The following is a 22,079-nucleotide window of genomic DNA, read 5'->3' on the forward strand; positions in this document are numbered from 1 at the left end:
TAGTTATGCCTCACCACAATAATGCAGAGCAATGGTGCAGAGCTGTAAAAGCAATACTGCAGAGCTGTATTTGAGCACTTTAGCTATCATCTCTCAGGCACTAACAGGATTTACAGGAAGTCCCTCTGGAAAACACAATAAATTGCAAACCAACAATTTAAACAGTGAAAGACTTCAAAGTAAATTACTGTCATTATATTATCTCCTGCATGAAGGAGGAAGAAGAAGGAAAGGAGAAGGAAGAAGAGGAATGAAAAGGCCATTTCTAAAATTAGCAGTTTAAGGTCTATGAAAAATGTACAGTACTCAACCTGGTATGTAACGAGTTTGAAAACATTTACACATAAGCATTCAAAATACAGCCAAATCTGTGGCTGTGGCTGTGGCTGTGGCTATGGCTGTGGCTATGGGAGTTCAGCCTGTGAGTTATACCCAATGCTGTCTCTTCTGCCAGATTCATCATCTCTGCAAAGCTTTCTTTTGCAAAGTTGGGGAGGTTTTCTGCCAAACTCTAAAGTTAATCTATATTTATATAATTTTTAAATTAGCATACAAGGAAAAGTATTCTTACCTGTCCTCCTGTCTCCCTTCCCCACTGGCCTCCTTCCTCCCCCAAAAAAGCTCCCTTCTGCTTCCATGTCACATGAACTATTATCCTCTCTTTCTGTTTTCTCCACCCTCAAGATTTCTTCTTGCTCTCTCAAGGTCCCATACACATACACAAATATATTTACACATATATTAAAGTCTGTATATGAGAGAAAACGTGCAGCATTTGTCTACATCTTCTTTTTTCGCCATTTCAGTTCCATCCATTCACAGTTTCTGACCAACTGCCATGACTTCAGGAGCCAAGGCTAACTGGATCATATTGGTACATGTTCTTCTCAATCTTCTTGCCAGGCAAGAACATACTCGACATTCGTTTTCCTTCATGTGGAACCTCACTCTCAGGCATCTAGAAGGAAAACATGAAGCTTCCTAAGGAATATAAAGGAATGCTGAGCACTCATTTGTGGCAGTTGTGCCCTTCCCATGGGACACTTAGGGCTGAAATTACGCCTTGTGGCCATCTCTGCCTCCCAAACCTGGCCTCTTGTATATGGAGGAAGAAGCACTCTTATTCCCTCTGAAACACTGACACTGTCCTTAAGCAAATTCATGATCAGCTCATTAAAGGACTCAGTTGCTTATGATGAAGAGGCCTGGCAACTGTGGTGCTTGCACAGTATATATTCAAGGGAGGGAAACACGCTGGGATTTTGAACATTTCTAGCCATCCCTATTTACTGCATGCCAGGTTAAGCATACATTTTTCATGGATTAAAAGCTAACTGTAGTCTTTCTATTCTGTAAACAGTAAATTACATTTTATATGATAATTTCGTGAAAGCCTTTAAGATACTCTTGAAAATGCTACCAAATATAACAATTAATATAAAGAGTTATCATTATTCATTAATTTGTTGGTGCTCCTGTTGAACTTTATGAACTAGAATGTTGACACATAAGTTAGACTTAAATTATAGGATTCTAAAATTTCATATTTATTTGTTCATTCATTCTTTCACCCATTCACTTATTGATTATTTGCTGCCTTTCCAAAAAGCATTCAAGTCAACTTTCTATGATGTTTTCAATGGTTCATGTGCTGTTTTTGATGTGTTCTACTGTATTGAGCTCAGCTATTGTCTTGAAATGTTATGTTACTGGGAAAAGGATATCATTATAAGGAAGTGTCGGTTCAAATCACTATTCTTATTGCCTACATTAATGATAGAATGATAAATATTTCCATTTGGGGAAGACAAAGGCTGAGAAACACTGAGAACTCACTCTGTCTGACACTATGGGGTACATTAAGGATGGCTTTTCTTGCAATTCACATGGAATATTTAGGAGGTGTATGAGACAGACTAGAGATCAGGGCTCACAAATCACACAGACATGTCATGGGCTTTACTGTCATGCCCCTGACACCCAGCATAGTAGTAGAAAGAACTGAAATCTGCCTCTGCCTGGTACCCAGTGTTTTCCCTTTCTACATATGGCGAAGCAGTTTCACAATTGTAACACCAGCCATTTTCATACATGACTCACAGTAGAAGACACAGTTACTTCCTAAGCTAATCACCTTATTATCAAACAGCCATAAAAGCTGATGATATGGGAAAAAGTTAAAAGGGGAAGTAAATGGAGGGTCTGCACTGACCCAGCAAAACATGACCACATGATTCTGTAGGTGCTGAGGAGAAATGTCTCAAGTTATCTGAGCTGTCAGTAATCACCATTTGCTTGATCAGATCCATCTGCACTTCCTGACTATTCGGCCTCACCAAGATGTGCATGGTGACTTGGTTATTACAGAATCCTGGCATCACATGCTAACCATGCAGCAGCCACACTACCAAAGCACAAGAGAGCTCGGGAGGAAACAGTGGCCTTTGCTAGGACCAGCCCAGGGCATGGCTCCCACTAGAAACCCTGTAGATTCCACAGACCTAAAGTTACCTTTTCTACCTCTTCTTTTTTTACTGTTTACCATAACATTGCACCAAAGAATCTTTTTGACTATTGTTTATAGAATTGGGCAGTAATATATATAAACGATGATTTCAAAGAAAGCAGGCCAAAGTCATTTAAATGTATGTATATACTCATAATTGAATAATTGTTTCTTTGAAGTTATCTGGGTGAAAACGTCTGTTTCATTAGTTACTAAATCATTTTATTACTGTGTAAGATATTACTGGGTTACAGAAATTTAGACAGCAAAGTTTGCCCTGACTGGTTTTAAACTTCTGGTCTCATTTTCCACTGGACCCATGCAGATGGCTCAGGACTGGATGAAACCATCACTGCTATTCATCCTAAAGCCAAGGGTCATTTATTTAATGCCACTTTTTTCTGCTGAAAGCAAAGCAAGATCTATGCTGTACCTCAGGCCAGCTTTGCTGTAACTCCTGTTGATTCTGCTATGTTTATTACTGGTTCTTTATCCCTCCAGAAAGAGCAATCCACCATTCTAATAATGAAAAAAGCCAGCCGCCTGCAAATGCACACAGTTGTAATAGACAGAGGCTAAAATGTGCAAACAACATTAGTATCAATGTGGGTGATGTCTCATTTCTGTTGCAGGCTAACACAGTCTTTAAAAATCATAACCACAGAAATTCTCTCTCACAACATATTTCCCTTTGTCATAAATATCTCTTCTCAAAAGCTTGCTGAAATACTAATACAGAAACAATTTCACTAAAAAACTTTTGGGCAGATTATTTTTCTAGCAATTCCTGTTTTTGTTTTTGCTGTTAGTTTTTATTTATTAATTTGTATGTTTGCTCCAGTTTTAGCATTTTGTTTTGTTTTGCTTTGCTTTGCTTTGTTTTGCTTTGTACAAGGTCTCAGTATGTAGCCTCAAACTTGTGATTCTCCAGCTTTAGGCTCCCTCCTGAGTGTTAAAATTATAGGCATGTGTCACCATGATGCTTGGGACAAATTATCTTTAACATTTTCTTAAATCTATGGAAATTCCCTTTATAAATCATGTGTTAATTTTCGGACAAAATAGATCCTTGCATTACCAAAGATGTCATAAGAACTTGGCATAGTGTATAAATCTAATTCCACTGATATATTTTCTCAAGCAAGATAGCATTACAAATAATTTCACAAGCATGCTGTACCCCATTAATTAGCAGGCTGCTGATTCAGCTTTGCTCATCTACTCATGCTAATGCTGTTCAGATATATACACTTCTACAACCGTACATTTATTTAGACAAATTCACGCACACAAATACAAGTACAAGTATACTCAGACATATAGAAAGGAATGCACATTGAAGACTCAGTCAGATTAGAAATTACTTCTTTTACTTGGCATTTATCATCATTCTTCGTTCTCAGAAAGCCTCAACACTAAATCTACCAATGACCATAGCAGAGTTTGGAGCCAATTTTCTTAAGATATAGTCCTTATCAAAATATTTGCTTTTTCACTGAATCACACTGGTCATTTATTCTAGTAACAAAACCAGCAGAATTCAACAGCTAAGGCCCTATGCAGTATGTTTCATTGGCTGCTTGTGTGAGATGAAGAATGTCAGACACCTTCCTAGGCTTTCAGAGTACTGAAAGGCTGTGAACACCTGGTTTAGCTTGTTATCTCTGAAATAAAACATTGTAACAGCAATGGCATCAATTTCTATCATGCTTTCCAGTAGTTCCTTTTTATTCTCAGGAGAAATTTAACATCTAGACAACAAATTTATTTACAGCATATGTCCTACTTTGAGAAACAATGAAGGCATGCTAAAATATTCCACTTTTCAGTCATCCTTTTTCACTACCCAATATCAGTAAGTTCTTTCTGTGGCCTTTGTGTTTCTCCAGGCTTTAGTGCCTCCCTTAGGAAAAATCAAACAGTAGCTCATTTTTGAAATTAATAAGGAAAACGCTTTTAGGAAGTTCCATTAAGTTTACTATGCAGTGAAAAAGAATCTCTTCAAAGATCCTGATGTTTTTGTTCCTGTGTCCCTTATAATATTAAAGAACTAGTGTGACAGTTAATTCTAATTTTTCAAAAGAGACAAATTAATTTATAAACTTTTTGATGAACCTGGGTCATGATGTCAGGGTTTTGATAGAATGAAGCTGCACCTTTGTTGTGGGCCAAGAAGAATTGTGCCATTTTAAAGAGCTCTCAGTGACTATTCAAGATTATTCGTTTCTGTAAAGGTAAGAAAAGGTTTAAGAAAAAAAATACATATAAAATGAGAGTGACGTGAAAAAGAAAAGGAAACCAGTGCTGAATTGTGTGCACCTCTCAAGAGTGTGCCTTACACAGAGACAGCCAAATGACAGGGCAGAGGCCCCACACCAAAGAGACACAGACACTAAAAATCTCATATCTCTTTGGATAATGGCATATTTTATAACTTGATCCTATAATTAAACATCCCATCTAGTACTGTATCCCAATTTTGACTGGTTGGCTGGTCAGGTAGTTTTGAGACAACATCTTCCCATATAGCCTAGACTGCCCTCAAACTCAAGATCATGCCATAACAGTCACCAAGTGCTAAGATTACAGGCCTGTGCTATCAAACCTGGCTACTGTCACAGTTTTATTTCAATTAAGTATACAGTTAAAACTGTATTTCAGTGTAAAAAAAATAAAAAAAAAATACTAGACAATCACTCTTGAGTGTGTGAATACCTTTTAGCTACTTAATCCTTGTTTTCTTATTTGCCATACTTTAATATCTAGAAAAGTAGTGCGCGGGCAAATGTGAACATATTAGTCTAGACATAGGAAAAACTAGAAATCCACTTCAATCATACATCAGATCACTACTTTTCTACTTTCAAACATGCTTCTCATGTGTGTTACTCTTTTTTCAAATTTTTTGAACACAAAGTCACTCTTAACAGGAGTTTATATTTTAAAGCATCGTTTTTCTTTTTTTTTTAACTCCTGATGGACTTACAGGAACAGAATTTACACAGTGAAAGAAAAAGTTGAAATTTGAGCTGTGTACTTTTTATTATGCCCATTAAAGAGATTAAGAAGTCTCACTGTGAACTCTATTAATTTTGCTATATTTTCTGGCAATTCATTTAAAACATACATGTGGTCAGAATACAAACAAGGTGGGTATCGGACTGCTTTCTAAAGAGACCGTAGCAGACTGCTCAGTGTAGCCAGATGAGGCCTGACAGGAAGCTCTCTGTGCTGCTTACGAAAGCAGTAACCCCACTCACCAAGGTTGAAGGACCCTCCTCACACCAAATTGGTATAAGCACTAACCAGGCGCCACTACCAGGCATTCTTCAGAACAGAGGCAAGGACTGGCATGGGCAGCAACTGACTCACACAGGAATTCCCAATAAAGCAAGCAGAACTCAGCATCCTGGAGGTCAGGGGGGAAGAGGACTTTGTATGCATGCCCACACTGTATACACCACCAGTTACCTCTCCAGTAGATGTTACAGGTCTCTTTCTGATGTATATGATTGTTTAATGTATAAATCATCTCAAAACATCTACATCAATATTTGGCTAAAAACCAGAAGCAGGAAAACAATTTTTTAAAACTTATGAAGAATTTAAATTTAATATATAAGTGATACATAAACAACTGAATTTAGCAAGCAGAGCAGACATGGCTTACTTGATCATAATTCTAGCAGTTGTCTGTTGATAGAGCACAGCATCAAACATCTTCATCTGCCAGTGCTGATCTGCCAAGGATTAGCAGAAGGTGCATCCTTACAAAACCACATGGAAAAACTCATATTAGGGTATGGCTTGGAATATTGCACATTACAATTTATGGATTGCATAGTTTCAATTTATATTATAATTGGTAAGATCAAACTAAAGAGACAAACTAAGCAAGCTTTAAAATGTTGTTGATGTTTTTAAAGCATTGATTAATTTTATTCTGTTTATCTTTATTTAGGTACTATAGAGAATCTAAACTTTAAAAATCAGTAAATAATTCTGAGATGGTTACTTTAATTGTATTTCTCATTGTTTCCAAAATAGCTGTGAGCTTAGAATTCTTATTCAGCAAATAGCATATAATAGTGTTTCTAGTTAGGATATATGTTTTCTATAATCAAACAAAATTAATTTTACCATAATTGTTAGGGACTCTTTTCAGAAAACTATCGTAAACATCACTAAAGAATGCCATACCATTTTCGCAATAGACCCCGTCCCAGCAAAGCAACATTTTAGACAATGGACAAGAAGATGTGTCTCCTAGCAGCCAGTGGAATCCTTACCCACTTGGGAGGCGGGATGTACCTCCGGACACCATTACTAAAAAGGTAATCATTTCAAGTTGACACAAACCATGAACCTCACACACATCTATCATAATATATAGTCCATATCTTGTGTCTCAACATCATTTCTAACTTCATGGTAAATTCAGGCTAAGTATTCTGCCGCTCAAGGGCTTCTGGTCAACTACCAATGCACTGAAAAGAATGGAAATAAGCACAGCCTGGTGCTCAATTAGTAATAATTGTATGTAAACAACCTTCCCTCTGTGGATTCAACATTTGTAAGAGTATCTTAGGGCATGCTTTGAAGTACAAGACAGAAAGATGCATTACATACTCTTCAGTTAGCCTTGGCTTCAACAGTACACATAACCAACTGCCAAAAAATCATATTTAGCGTAAAAAGGGTTAATTGCCATATTTAAAGTTGTAACAGGGCCAATGAGATGCCTAGGTATGTAAAAGTGCTTGCCTTCAAGCCAAGAGAGAACTAATTTCCACAAGTTGTCCTTTGACCTCCACGCACACTTTGTGGCACATATATGGCCACACACGTACATACATGTACACATATAAAATCATCTATAACCAGGAGCTTGTAATCCCAGCACTCTGGAAGGCAGAGGCAGGTGGATATCTGTGAGTTTGAGGCCAGCCTGATCCACAAGGCAAGCAAGACAGCTAAAGCTACATAGAGAAACCCTGTCTCAAAAACCTGTTAATAAGTACAATAAATATGTTTTAAAAGTATGTCTGGCAAGCACTTACAGAGCAATGGTGTCACACTCCATACTTAGCACTTGCTTGGCACTGGAGAAACAGAGATGAATACAAGCATCACGAAGCTTTTAACCTAATGTGTATAGTGAGTGACCCAGACCACATGGGGTCACCACAGCAAAGCGAAAGCTGCCAGCACTGTGAGGGAGGGAGGCCCTGTGCCACTTACTGTGATTTTAAGTTCTTACAAATCACTTAAGAGACACAGAACTTAGTTTTTAAATTAATAGAGTATAAACAGACCTGAGAGGGTAAATCAGCAAACATTACATCAAAACCAATCCTTGTTAGCAGTCAAGGAAGTAGGTACAATCCCATTTTTCATGGACTATACAGGCTAAGTAGAAAGGTCTGGGACACACAAGTTGCTGTTTCGCACACAGAACTTTACATGCCTGTAAGAACACAGGGCACAGCCACTGTGGTGTCACATGATGCAGTGCACCTGAGCACGGGCCGTGCTCCAAAGCAAGTCTAAGATTGCTAAAGCAAACCTTCAGTGTCGTTCAAGGTCCTGTAACATATACCAGAAAAGTAGGCAGATTCAACTTTCTGTCAGTAGGAAATTATGTAAATTATGCTGTTTGCACAAAGGAATATTTTACAGAATTAACAATGAGTAAATTTGGTTATGATAGTGGAAATAAGCCCTAAAAACAGCCACAAAAGGGCAGAACTGGACCAGATCTGTGCAGGACCAGATCTGTGCATTTCTGGCCTAAGACATAAGAAAATTATTTTTGTGAGGACACGGCACCCATTGTGCTTGGAATTCCGCATACTTGTAGGGAGAACACTGGGCGCCACCCTTCGGCCAGCTGTGGGTATTGCACTGCAGTGTTGAGGATCCAGTGTTGTCACGTTGTAACTACACTTCATAATCTACCTACACCATAGGTAACCTTGGTTGTTTGCCTCTGATGGGTTGGTGAGCGCCTTACAGACACCACTCACGCCTGGGCGACACGGGTTGGTGAGCGCCTTACAGACACCACTCACGCCTGGGCGACACTCAGCTCTTGAGCAGCACAATGTGGTGTGTGCTGTGAAGAGATGCAGGCTGCAGCCATGTCTTAAAAAGGCATCAGTTTGGGAGGAGATAAAGGGAACTAAGGACAAGTGGAATTCAAACCTTGTGAGCTCTATCCTGCAGGAAATAGAAGGGGAGAAAATGGAGGTATTTTCAAAGGGAAATGGCATGATGCAATATTTATTTAAACAGTTCTCTGACAAGTTTTCAGAGAATGCACTGCAAAAGAGAAAGCTTAGAATTGAAGAGCAAGCCAAGAGCTTCTCTCAGAAGAGGAAACATAGTTTGTAGAGAAAAAGGCTTAGATGAAGTACAAACCTAACAGGTAGGGCCAGGAGTATCTTGTGAAAAACCCTTTCATGCATCCCTAAAGCAAACTGGAATAAAGGTAAGAAATGGACTCTTTGAGAAGAGTCAATTAACATTATATTTTCTAGAAAATCAATACAGCAGTGTTTTTATTACGTGTGATGGAAATAATAATGAATATGTTAGGGCTACAGACATGTACTAGCAGTTAGGAACATGTACTGTCTTGCAGAGCACCTGAGTTCAGTTCCTAGCAACTGCCTATAAGTCAAACTCTAGGAAAATCTAATACCTCTGTTCCCTGGGCCCTGCACATCCATGCACCAGCCCACACAGAGGCATACAGTCAATAGGTATAAGTTAAATAAGTAAACAAACATCTTTAAAAGAATAAGTATGTTAATCAGATTTGCTGTTTCTTATTACTATGTAGTTACCAGGAGATGAAGAGATGCTAGAGAAGACAGATGGAAATTGTAATAGACAGAGGAGAGAGTATGGAGATTGTAATGGAGATTGAATGGAGATTGTAATAGACAGAGGTGAGAGAAAAAGAAGGGAGAGGGAAAGGGACTAGCATACTTGTAAACCAGAATTATGTAAAGCACAAAATTCCATGAATATAAGAGTCTACAGAGTCAGTTCCATGTTAATACCTGAGTCAGGAAGATATTTTTGAAGAAGTAATCATTTCCTTTTTCCTAATCTGTTTCAAATATTTGTTTTGATTAAAAAAAAACAGGATGGTATAGCTGTATGGATTGCTTTTAATGTTAACTGGATTATGCAAAAATTTTAAAGCTTATTTTTCTATTATGTAATTACAATTAATCTCAAAAGCAATGTGGATAGTAGCTTGTGAAACATAAAACAAAAATTGTTGTAAAGCAGAAGTGACTAGCAGGTGTTTAACATGAGAGTCATTGTTCTGTCTTCTTACATGATGTGGCATTATTCTTAGCAGAGAATATTCCTATATCTTCTTCTGATGCCAGTGTGGCCATGCAGTGGCCACGAAGTCAAGAGACCCTTTTTGTCTCTACTGACTCTGAACTGTCCCTTTAATAGAAGTCCATACCCAAATTTATCTATTAGATATCTATCAACTCAGAGGTAGAAAATAAACTCCTCACAGATGAAAGCAATGAAAAGAGTGTTGGATCAAAACATTTCATCTATCAGTCTTTGGCACAGGTATCCCATAAAGCAGATGATTACTCTCTTCAGAAATTCAAGATAAATCAATCACATTCACATTATCTTAGCTTTGAAAAAAAATCTAGAAGCAAAAGCACAGAATTAACCCAACACCACAAAAAAAGCCCCTGGCTGACTGTAAATAGAAGACCTAAAGATAGCAACTGTTGGCCAAGGGTTATTGCCAAAGAGAAGGTTTAATTTCTTGTCATGTGGTTATTAGACCTCTAACTCCATCACGCTATTAAAAACATTAGGATAGAAAGAAATGACTCATAGCTTTTATCACTGTTGCTAATATTTCCTGTCTCATCTCTCTATTGAAGGGACTTGTGAAAGTGACATTAGAAAACACTACAGGTTGAAATGAGCAGACAGACACTGACTGTTGCCACATCCCACTCTCATGGATGTGTCATTGTTGTCCACTTGGGCTAATAACTTTCAGTTCCATTGCTGTGTTCTGTGTGTTGATGTTTTACCATAGAACAGTGTGCTGATGGGTATTCAATAAGACAGAGATGGCTGACCTCATCCAGCTGCCACCTTGTGGCATGGGACACCAAAAGATAAGGCCTTATCTCATCTTTCATCTGTTATCAGAGACCACGTGGTGGGTCACCTGCCTCTAGCCAAACCCTCCAAGATCAGCCAGACCTGTGAATGCTGCTCACGCTGCAGAAATGCCATCAAGCTCTGTGATACAGTAATCTAGCACCCGACAGGATAGGATAAATTTGCATTGGGCACCAAATGCAAATTTAAAAAAAAAAGACGTTCTTAACATTAGCTCTTAAGGAATTGTCATAATCATGCATGTGAGCAGTATTAATCAGGCACCGAGGCAAGGTTCTTGAAAAGCTGATGTCATCTTCACAGCTTCAGGAGACAAAGATTTGACCATATGGAACTGAGAAACAAGGAATTGGAACCAGTTGTTGTCTGATCACTCAGTGTGCTCATTCCTGTTCCCCCATTGGTGTGTATTCATTGTGCTTTGTGGTGGGTTAAATAAGGACACATGACTTCCCAAGCCCCCTCCTTTTCCCAAGAGCCCCATGGGCCCTACACAGTTTTGTTTCCATTTTCATGCCACAAACATTCATGATTTCATGCATCTGTATAAAATCTAGATACAGACAACAACAAAAAAAAAAAAAGAGAGAAAACATTCCTACAAAAAGCATAAATTTGTTCCATTTGTTCCATATGGCTAAAACAGAAATTCTCTTTTTTTTTTCTTTACCCATTCCCATTATTGGACACTGAGGTTGGTTCTGTAACTTAGCTCTTGTGTGCTGCCAGAAGCTTTGGTGTTCAAGGGTCTCTAAGATATGTCTGCTTGGAATTCTTTGTTAGAACTCAGGAGTGATAGAGCTGGGTCGTATGAGAGGTCTATTTTCAGTTTTCTTAAAAAAAAAAAAAAATACCGCCTCCATACTGATTTCACAATGGCTGAACTGGTTTAGATTCCCTGCTGGGTGTGTATGGGATCCCTTTGTCCACATCCTCACTGGCATGTGTTGTTACTCTGAATGGTTGTCATTCTGACTGGGGTTAGGGAGACTATCAATATAGTTTTAATTTGCACTTCCCTGAAGGGTGATAAAAGTGAAGCCTCATCTGTTTATTGGCCATTTTATATTCTGAGAACTGTTTGCTCCTCTCATTAGTTTCTTCATTAACTTGGCTATTTGATTTCTGGTTATTTAGGTCTTGTGTGTTCTTTAAGTATTCTGGTTATTTTATCAGATGCATAGCTAATGAAATTTTTTCTCATTCTCTAGCCTGTCTCTTCACTGATTTAAGTGTTTCCTTTGCTGTGAAGAATACTTTTAAGTTTGTTAAATCTCATTTATCAATTGTTGCTATTGTTTCCCGAGCCACTGCAGTCATTTTCGGAAAGTCCTGGCTTACGCCCAACAGCTCAGAGTATTTAGTCTTAATCTCTTTGCTCCACTGATTTTCTCTGCTGTCACTGAAGGGGGTTGTGTATGTGTCTCTGCCTAGCAGGTGAATTTGGTATTGTGACTCTCCCTCTTAGTTATGCATTAGCTATGTCCCACAGACCTTCATATATCATATTTTCATACAGTATTCAATGCACTGTCTTACATGGCTAGGCTTTCTCATTGAGGCTGGACTGTTTAGAAATATGTTATTTGTGGTGTTTGGGAGTATCCTTCCATCCTTCTGATACTGGCACATAGTTTAAGTGACTTGTGTTTGGAGACCACCTTTGGTGTGACATCAGTTTGTTGGTAGTTGTTTCTCAGTTCAGGCCACAGAATAGGCAGGTTCCTACAGTAAACTAGGGAGAAGGTAGCAATGTTGGCCTCCTCTATATTTTTATAATCTTGATAATTTTCACTCTGTTTTTCTATTAGTTATTTAAAATGGATATTACACTCATCTAGTTCTCTTTTAATTCAATAATTTTTGTTTGCCAGATCTGCACCTCTGTTGTCTGACTGCATGTAAGATGGCTAGAATTTTCGATGAACTAGCTTCTTTCATAGTGTAAAATTCCAATCTGTCTTAGGTAAAGTCTCTTTTCTTTTCCTTTAATTGACATTTACACAGTATCACTTTGTAGATTGGGTTTTCCTGCCTGTATCATTGTGTTTAAAGTAAGAATTGGGGAGCTGAGAAAGCAGGTCGGTTGATAGTCTTGCCACACACAAGCCTGAGGATCAGATCAGAACCCAGGTGGAAAGCTAGGAGCAGTCAGCCCATGTTGTAACCCTGGTGCTGTAAAGGCAGATAGAAACCTATCCCTAGGTCTTGCTGGCCAGCTATGCCCAGTCAGTAAACTCAGATCAGTAAGAGAATGTTGAGAGAGAGAGGAGAACTGAGAGACAATCCCAGCATCAACCTTTGGCTTTCACATGCACATGTACACATGTACCCACATGCACAGTCACAAGCATGTTGGTAGAGACACACACATGCTCCACATCTACACATACGAAAGCAGCAATAAATTAAGAATTGACACATCAAAGTTTTCATTTTATCTGATTTTTTTTAATTTTGATTGTAAGTTTTCTTGCTTCTGTGGTTATTTTTCCTGTTTCTCATCAATTACTGGGACATCTCTTAGAATTTCATTTCAGTTTATTATGTTTTTAAAATGACCCTCTACATAACTTTGTAGTGCTGCTTTTGAGGTGTACACGCACACACATGAATGCGTGCACACACACACACACACACACACACACACACTCATGGGAGAGGGAGCTTACAAATCTACTGGTATCAGAATTTAGTGGACCACCCTCCCCTTCACACTCTCACCAGCCTTGTGTGTGGCCAACTCCTCTTGCATCTGACCTGTGCGTGTGTGCACACATCCACATCAGCTAGTGTCTGAATTTTGTTTAGATTTACCCACTGGCAGATCTTTTGGCAATGTTTCTTCCCTCTACTTAATCCTACATGTTTTTCTTTTTCTGTTTCCTTCCTGCTGGTGAGATGCTTTATGATGCTATTTTAAGAGAGTTCTTAGGAGAACAAATTTCCCTTAGTTCCCTCATCTGAGACGGTTCTGATTTCCTGCTCATTGCTGAAGAATACTTGGATTGTTAGAGGATTTGGGCTGACAGTTCTTCCAACCACTGAAAATTATGTAATTTTCTTCTGTCATTCATGGCTTCTGATGAGACATCTGCTGACATTCAAATTGTTTTTCCCTTATAGAGAAGGTGTCATCTTTTTCTCTAGTTGCTTTGAAGGTTTTGCTTGCCCTTAGCTTTTAGTCATCAAATTTAGCTGTGTCTGCACATGCACCTTGTTTTTCTCTGCTTCCTGAACCTGTTAAGCCTTCTCGGATACCAAATTTCAAGGTTTCAGTGGGGGGAGTTTTTTTTAAAGATTTATTTTATTTTTAGTTATGTGTGTGTACAGAGCCCATGGAGACCAGAAGAGGGTGTCAGATCCCCTGGAGCTGGAGTTACAGGATGTGGATTCTGGGGACTGCAGGGGCCAAGTGGTCTTAGCTGCTGAGGCATCTCCCCAGCCCCAGGGCATGGTTTCCTCTGGTAGGATATTATTATTATTATTATTATTATTATTATTATTATTTTACAATTTATTCATATATATCCCGATTAAAGCTCCCTCCCTCAACATCTCCCACTCCCACCCTCCCTCCCTTTTTCTCCCATCCCCTTCCCCTAGTCAACTGAAAGGGGGAGTTCTCCTCCTCTGCCATCTGCCCATAGCTTATCAAGTCTCATCAGGACTACCTGGATCCCCTTCCTCTGTAATCAGGGGCAAGTAATCAACATGACAGAGGAAGCCCCTGCTCTCCTTGACTGAGCTGCCAATCAGCCACATCTGAGCAGGGGGTATAGGTCCTTTCCATGCATGATCCTCAGTTGATGCATCAGTCTCTGCAGGACCGCCTGGGTTCAGGTTTTTTAGCTTTGTTGGTCTCCTTGTGGGGCTCCTGTCCCCTCTGTGTCCTTCTTTCATAAGACTTCCTGTGCTCTGCCCAAAGTTTGGCTGTATCAGCATCTGCTTTGATCCCCTGTTGGGTGGAACTTTCAGAGGACCCTCTATAGTAGGCTCCCATTCTGTTTCCTCTCTTCCGCTCTTTCTGGTGTCTATCCTGTTTCCCATTCTGAATGAGCTTTAAGCATCCTCCCTAGGGTCCTCCTTGATATTTAGCTTCTTTAGGTCTATAGATTTCAGTATAGCTGTCCTATATTATACGGCTAATATCCACTTATAAGTGACTGTATACATTCATGTCTCTGTTTCTGTGTTACCTCACTCAGGATGACCTTTTCTAGTTCCATCCATTTACCTGCAAATTTCAGGATTTCCTTGTTTTTAGTAGCTGAGTAGTATTCCATTGTGTAGATGTACCACAATTTCTGTATCCGTTCCTCCGTTGAGGGACATCTAGGTTGTTTCCAGATTTTGGCTATTACAAATAAAGCTGCTATGAACACAGCTGGGCATATGTCCTTGTTGAATGGTGAGGCAGCTTTCAGGTATATGCCCAGGAGTGGTATAGCTGAATCTTAAGATAGTACTATTCCCAATTTTCTAAGAAAGTGCCAGATTGATTTTCAAAGTGGCTGTACAAGTTTGCCCTCCTACCAGCAATGGAGGATGGTTTGTCTTTCTCCACATCCTCTCCAGCATGTATTGTCACTTGAGTTTTTTATCTTAGCCATCTGATCAGTATAAGATAGAATCTCAGAGTTGTTTTGATTTGCAAGTCCCTGATTACTAAGGATGTTGAGCATTTCTTTAAGTGTTTCTCCACCATTCAGTATTCTTCTGTTGAGAATTTTCTGCTTAGCTCTGTTCTGGTAAGATTTTAGCGCCACCCTCTTTCCGACAACATGATTACTAAAATACTGTGTAGTCCTACAGGTTTGTGAGACTTTTCTCAGATTTTTCCAGTGTGTTCTTTCTCTGTTACTCAGACTGGATGATTTCTGTGGTCCTAATTCTAAGCTTTCTGTTTCTTCATGCCAAGATTCTCTAGCAACCAGGCTTTCATTTTCAACCACTATGCTTTTCAGCTCTAAAAGCCATATGTTTCTTCTTTCTGCCTGTCTCTGGTCACTGAGGCTTTATATTTCTTTGCTGATGGCTTTTGCTATCCATGTATATTGGGTGTGAACAGTCAGTCATTGAGGTTTTTTACTTGATGGTTGCCTTAAAAGAAGATAATTCTAACACCATCATCCTCTCAATGTAGACATTTATTGATTGTATAAGGAGCCATTTTCCTGTTGAAATATGCACATGTTAATATTCTGTTATAAAACTCTGTGTATAGAAATGTGTGTGTGAGTGTGTGTGTGCGTGCGTGCATGTGTGTGCATTGATATGTGCGTGTGTGCATGTATGTGTGTGTGTGGTATAGTGTATACATGTTGTGTAGGGCCTGCACTTGTTCATGGGTATGTATGCATGTGAATACCAAAGTCACTGTCTTTTACCTTTGTTTTGAGGCAGGGTATCTTATTGTCCTGGTACTCACCTGAAAATCCAGGAATGTCCCTGTCTCCACATCTTCAGTGCTGAAATTGAAAGCATACACCACAGAAAGTATGTCCAACATGTCCTGGTTTGTAAACTCAGATTCTAGGAATTAACTCAGTCCTCCTGTTTGCAAGGCAAGCACTTTATTGACTAAGCTATCTCTCCATCCCAATTTGGTCTTTCTATTTTGCTAGCTTTCTCTGATTCTGTTTCAGTTGAGGAAGGATTGGGTGTAACTTGTAATCAAGAGAAAATTGAAAGATAGGCATTGGAGATGGAGAGATGGTTTGATGGTTAAGAACACTAACTCTTCCAGAGAACTCAGGTTCAGTTCCCAGCATCCATGTGGTGGCTCACAACCATTTGTAAGTGTAGTGCCTGAGGATCTGATGGTGCACAGACACACATGCAGCCGAAACACTCATACACACTCATAAAATAAAAATCAATCTCAACATAAAACTTTTAAAAAGAAAGGTGTCCCTTTTGACCTTCACTGAAACCTCAGACAGAAGTTCCTTGCTATTACTAGGCTGAGGTGGAAGTCCAGCTCCCCAGTGATTTCCTCTGAGGCCCTGGTCTACATGCCTTACTATCATGGAGTCCTACATCTCACTGGGAAGGCAGGAGTCTTATTGTTCCTGGGTGGGAGGAGCTACTGAGTGCTGGTCATTTGAGTGCACCCTTGTTGACCTCTGGATATTAAAAATTGTACTTCAGCAGCTATTTAAGTTCAGAACATAAATCATGCACTTTTGAGCACCCTAGGTGCCATGAGCTGTCATCCCTTGAAGCTGAGTTTGATTTTCCAAGCAAACTCCAGTTGTTTAAGAGCCAAGATGGTTAGTAAGACTCAGGCCTGACTAGGCATCCCAGGGTAGAGTCCAGCTTCATGCTCAGGTCTGAAGGAACATCGTGAGCCAAACTACCTCAGTCATAACAGGCAGCTTTTTGTTGTTGTTGGGTTTTTTTTTATGTTGTATAAACCTTCTAAACACTGAAGAAGAGGAAGAAGAAGCAGCCCAATTTGTTTAGGGATGAATTTTAGGTGAGTTATAGCATTTGGCATCAAATCAATGTTCTTTTCTGTTTTCTGGTGTTCTCTGTTTTCTTGAGTTCTAAGGATATTAGACTTTTCCCCTGTAAACCTTGACAGTTTGTTTTGGGGTCAACTTGAAAATACTATATTTCAACTCTGTTATGGAATATAGATGGTTTTCTCCAGCTTTGCCTTGAAAGCTCCGAAATTACCAAAGCCATTGTTTCTTTTTGTCATTCCAAACATATCACACTGTCTTTGCAGAAGCCTTTGTGTTTGCGTTCCTCATACAGTGAGAGGCAGTGTACACACGGCTTACTTCTCTGAACTCCCCCGCTTGAGCAAACCCAGCCTCTGACATGTGTGTTTCTGTCAGCGTGGCCTACCTCACTATCACTGTCTTCCTCACCTTCAAGAAGTGTGTTCCCATCCTTGAGCCACAACCATCCCTCTAAGTGTCTGCTTGTCACTTGTGTCTGCTTAATTTACACAATTAGGTGTTTGTTCTTTGCTTTCTGCAGCTGAAGTTGCCATCCACTGCCCACAGCCCAGGACAGTGGATGGGCAGCAGCACCACTTCCAGAGTGACTGCTTGCTTCTCCATGCACACAAGCTGAGAACATACACTTTGTTCTCTAAAGGCCCCTAAGACAGCCTGCAGGCCTAATCCACTGAGTGGGCAATACATGAGCTGCTAGCAAACTTACTGTGAATTCTGGCCAGACCCTGTGGCTCCTCTGCATGGTTCCCTGTCTGTTCTCATTGACTGATGATGGGGACCAGGCTGCAGTGTAATGACCTTTGGTAGACAGCTTTGTCAAATGCTGGTTTGACAGTTCCCAAGTTATATGAATTACTTGGAAACATTGTATACTGTTGCATAACCTTAGTTTCCTCCTCTGTAAAATCAGATGATGATGATGATGATGATGATGATGATGATGATGATGATGATAATCACCTCTTAACGTTGTTGTGAAAACTAAGTGGGGTAGTACATGTGAGGCCTGTGGGACTCTCTCCAGCACCACATGTTTGGATGGGAGCTATTGCTTATTAGTTGCACTGACTGTGCCACTCACAGAGAAGGGTAAAGTGGGATATGCGGTATGCTCTCAAAAGCTCAAAAATAGGGGTAGGGGGATGGCTTGGTTGGAAAAGTGCCCACAAAGGCAGGAGTTCAGATCTCCAGAATCTACAAAAAAAAAAATCCAGTTATAAGGGATAATTGTAAGCTCACAACTGGAGCGATAGAGGCTGACAATGCCTGGAACTCACTGGCCAGCTAGCCTAGCCAAATCGATATGCTTCAGGTTCAGTGAGAGAACAATTAAGGAAGACACTCAGGGTCAACCTCTGGCTGTCACATGGACATACACACATGAAAACGTACATACAAACCATACAGAAACAATTCAAACATCTATGTAATCCTGAGTTCAAACTGGCCTGTTATGACAGAAGAAAAATACACCAGGAAAAACAAAACAAAACAAAAAAAAAAAAAAAAGGAAGCTAAAGTTCAGAGTTCTGCAGAATAGAGAAGTCTATTTCACCTTTGATCAGAGTCATTTCCAAATTAATCAGCAGAGAAGCTTTCAAGCAGACATTATTGATTTTCTCATGCAGATTATATATTAAGGTGCCAAAGTTGCCAAACACTTTAACAATGAAGGTCGGAACAAGATAGGAACACAGAAACCAACCCTTCCTCCTCTGACCTCAGGTATTCTCTCTGACATGTGACTGTCCCTGCCAAGCAAGGTCACTCAGGAGACAACACAGAATGAAGCCCTGGGCTTACCAGTGTTTCCATCCACCAAACAAGAGGATGAAAAACCTGTGGCAGCAGAGAAGAGCTGACCTTGCCATAAGGACTTCCAGTCTCCTGGACTGGCAGTAAAGTGTCAAGGTTTCTGCAGGTTCCTAAGAGAACAGATGAGTCTGGGAATAAGCATTTGTCTTTGAGGTTATACAAGCTGGGTCTGTGAGGTTCTCATGCTGTCGCCTCTGCGTATGGGTAACTCTTTGTACCTTGTACTGGTATAGGCTAAAACCCCACACATTTCCTTCCAGTCCCCTATGACGGACACATCATTAATGTTCATGAAATTGGAAGATGGTTCATAGTGCTGAGGCAGCTAATTGGACATCTGAAATACAACCCACAGTTGTTTATTTTGTTTTGCACATTGCCAATTAATAAATTACAGTATTTTCTTTTCAAGTTACCTCTTGTTTGGACTCAACAAAATATTTCCCTCAAGATGATTTTCCATCTTGACTATGTGTTTTTTTTTCTACAATCATTAAGAGCATTAAAACAAAGGAAAGTGCACAGCTAGTTCTCAGTACACCTCCCTTCCCACACATGGCAGCTGCTTATAGGCATTTATCACATGATTCCTTTCTAATGCTCTTGAGCTAGTAATGTAACAAACAAATAAATATTGATTATTCTCTTCTGAACAAGCTTGCTGTGTTCCCGTGTCATAGAACTTAGGCAATGCCTCTGTTTTTGCCTTAGGAAGCAGGATTGTTGTCCCCCAGTGCTAAAGAGCTTACATACCTCTCTGGGTTAGTTTCAAGATAAATGTCAACTAGAAGTCCCCTTTATTTTTAAGTTGTGAACTTTTTTTTTCTTTGCTATTCTTTTCAGATGCATTTTGTTTCCTTAAAATCAGGAATAAAACAATGTTTGGCAAACCACCAGATATCTGCACCAGTATCAACCTCTCCACCAGTCCCATGGGCACACCCCTACCTTTCCTTTGTCATCCTTCCCAGGCCTTGTGATGCCCTGTCACCTGTGGAGTATCTTCTTCCAACCTCTTGCCCATTGAGTTGCACTGATGCCTTCCGTTTACATCATAGGGAACCCGGCCTGATGATTCTGCTTTCCACAGGCAGGCAGCCACATTCAGACCCTGATGGGGTCACAGAGCCTTCAGCACCGCAGCCGGGAGCAGCAGCCATATGAAGGGAACGTCAACAAAGTAACTATTCAGCAGTTCCAGTCGCCATTGCCCATCCAGATCCCCTCATCACAGGCCACCCGGGGACCTCAGCCTGGACGGTGCTTAATTCAAACCAAAGGGCAGAGGAGTATGGACGGCTATCCCGAGCAGGTAAGGAAGGCTCTCATAAAAGTAAATAAGCTTTCAGGAAGTTAAAACAACTCCATGCTGCATGTTGGTCCTCCACACACTCTTTATGGAAACTGGCCATTGCTTCCAGTGGCAATGGGCAATGACATGCTGATAAATTGCCTTTTCACATGCAAAATGAAATGTCCTTCCTTTCTACTGCCACCCCAGTTCAGTCCTTCAGCACAGGTTTTGAGTGTTACAAAGCAGCTCTATGGGTGGGGTATGTTGACTATGACCCGTAGTGAAATGGAGGGTCTGAAAAGTGAGCTATTATTCTATCCTTATTTGCAGAAAAGCATTTTTGTCCTATTTTCTAGCTGTTGTATAATACAGAGTATTAAAAACTCTAACAAATTATTGAAAGAGAAATATTTTAAATGTTACAAAAGCTACTGGTTAATGTGATGCAGAAAAATCCTAACAATGAGAAGGATTGTTCTCCTTCCCTGACTGGAATCGGGACTTGCTCTCCACTGTAGAAGGTTCTCCTTCCTTGAGACCAGAAAAGATGTCATCTGATAGAAGCTTAGAGTGGGGACAACAAGCTCTAACATATACAATTAATCCCTCTTACTTTATTGTTCAGATTATTAGGCAAAGTCTATGGAATCATTCACCCCCCCTCACATGTTTTATAAAGGGTCCATGCTGTTATTTATTATTCAAAACTTTACATGTTAACCAACCTTCTCCTCTACACACACCAGTCAATATTAACTTCTTTCTCTAGCTCGGCCGTGTATGTTGCTAAGAGCCTGTTATCACTGCAACTCCTCCTGCTTCAGGCATTGTCTCTTTCTCACACCTGTCCTGTGTCAATCATTCTCAGGATCATAGATGATCCAGATAATTCTCTTTTTCCCTGTCCTTGATCCAGGCCACACGTTGGATTTAATGTGTAACAAGCCAGCAGATGCCTGTAGTCAGATAATGATACATAGTACTGATTCTCCAGGTGTTCTAAAAAGTTTACAAATTTTAAATTATGCTCTAACAAAGGCTCTATTCATATCTGACTCCACAGGAAAAGTTGCCCTCCATCAAAAAGTTGGCATTGTTCTGGTAATTAACCCACAAGACTAGTGAGCACTCAAAGCAGAGTGTGCACACCTGCTAGGTGTGCTCTGAACAGGATTGTTTCCACATTGCTTCTCTCCTGTTTTGCCTTCCCTAACCTCTGTTCTTCCCATCTGTCATTCAAGAAAGATCCCCAAGCCAGAAGCTCGGAATCTGAAGTTCTTCTTTAACTGTTATGAGCTGTGTAACCCTGGCCAAGTCACTCACTCCTTCAAAGGTTCTCTTTCTTCCTTTAAATTAAAAACACCACCACCTGTCAACTGCTTTTGGATGGTTTTGTGAAGATTGGGGGGTAGTTCAGTCAGTAAGGTGCTTGCTGTGCAAGCAGGAGCATGAGTTCTATTGACAGGGCCCTAGAAAAATCTGGGTGTGGGTGGGCACCCTGGTGATCCTGGAGCTGAGGAGGAAGATCTCCACAGCTCCCTAACACTCACTGGCTAAACAAGACTACTCAGTGAGCTCCAGGCCAATGGGAGACCCTATCTCAAAAAGCAAGGTGAATGGTACCTAAGGAACTACACCAAAGATTAACTCCTTGCATCTGTGTACATATGCACACTTATGCATGCACCCTTCATGTACACATGCTTCCCCTTACATACACTCATCTACCCCAAAAATGTTTTGGACATAATCCTGTGCAGTGGAACATAGCTTGTCTTCACTGACACCTTGGTCTCCTTCCCAGGCC

General features: G+C 40.1%; 1 protein-coding gene across 10 annotated transcripts in view; it reads left to right on the forward strand.

The window, feature by feature from the left end:
• Lrrc7 (leucine rich repeat containing 7) overlaps positions 1-22,079 on the forward strand; it is a 688,618-nt gene that overhangs the window by 611,242 nt on the left and 55,297 nt on the right. For 8 of the 10 annotated variants that reach the window (XM_060392421.1, XM_060392420.1, XM_060392426.1 and 5 more), the window contains 2 exons: positions 6,721-6,840; positions 20,069-20,290. In XM_060392421.1, the coding sequence (XP_060248404.1) occupies positions 6,721-6,840; positions 20,069-20,290 (342 nt within the window). The remainder of the gene's footprint in view (positions 1-6,720; positions 6,841-20,068; positions 20,291-22,079) is intronic. The other 2 variants (XM_060392428.1, XM_060392429.1) reach the window with 1 other exon arrangement.

This window comes from Meriones unguiculatus, chromosome 10 (genome assembly GCF_030254825.1).
Source record: "Meriones unguiculatus strain TT.TT164.6M chromosome 10, Bangor_MerUng_6.1, whole genome shotgun sequence".
NCBI lineage: Eukaryota > Metazoa > Chordata > Mammalia > Rodentia > Muridae > Meriones > Meriones unguiculatus.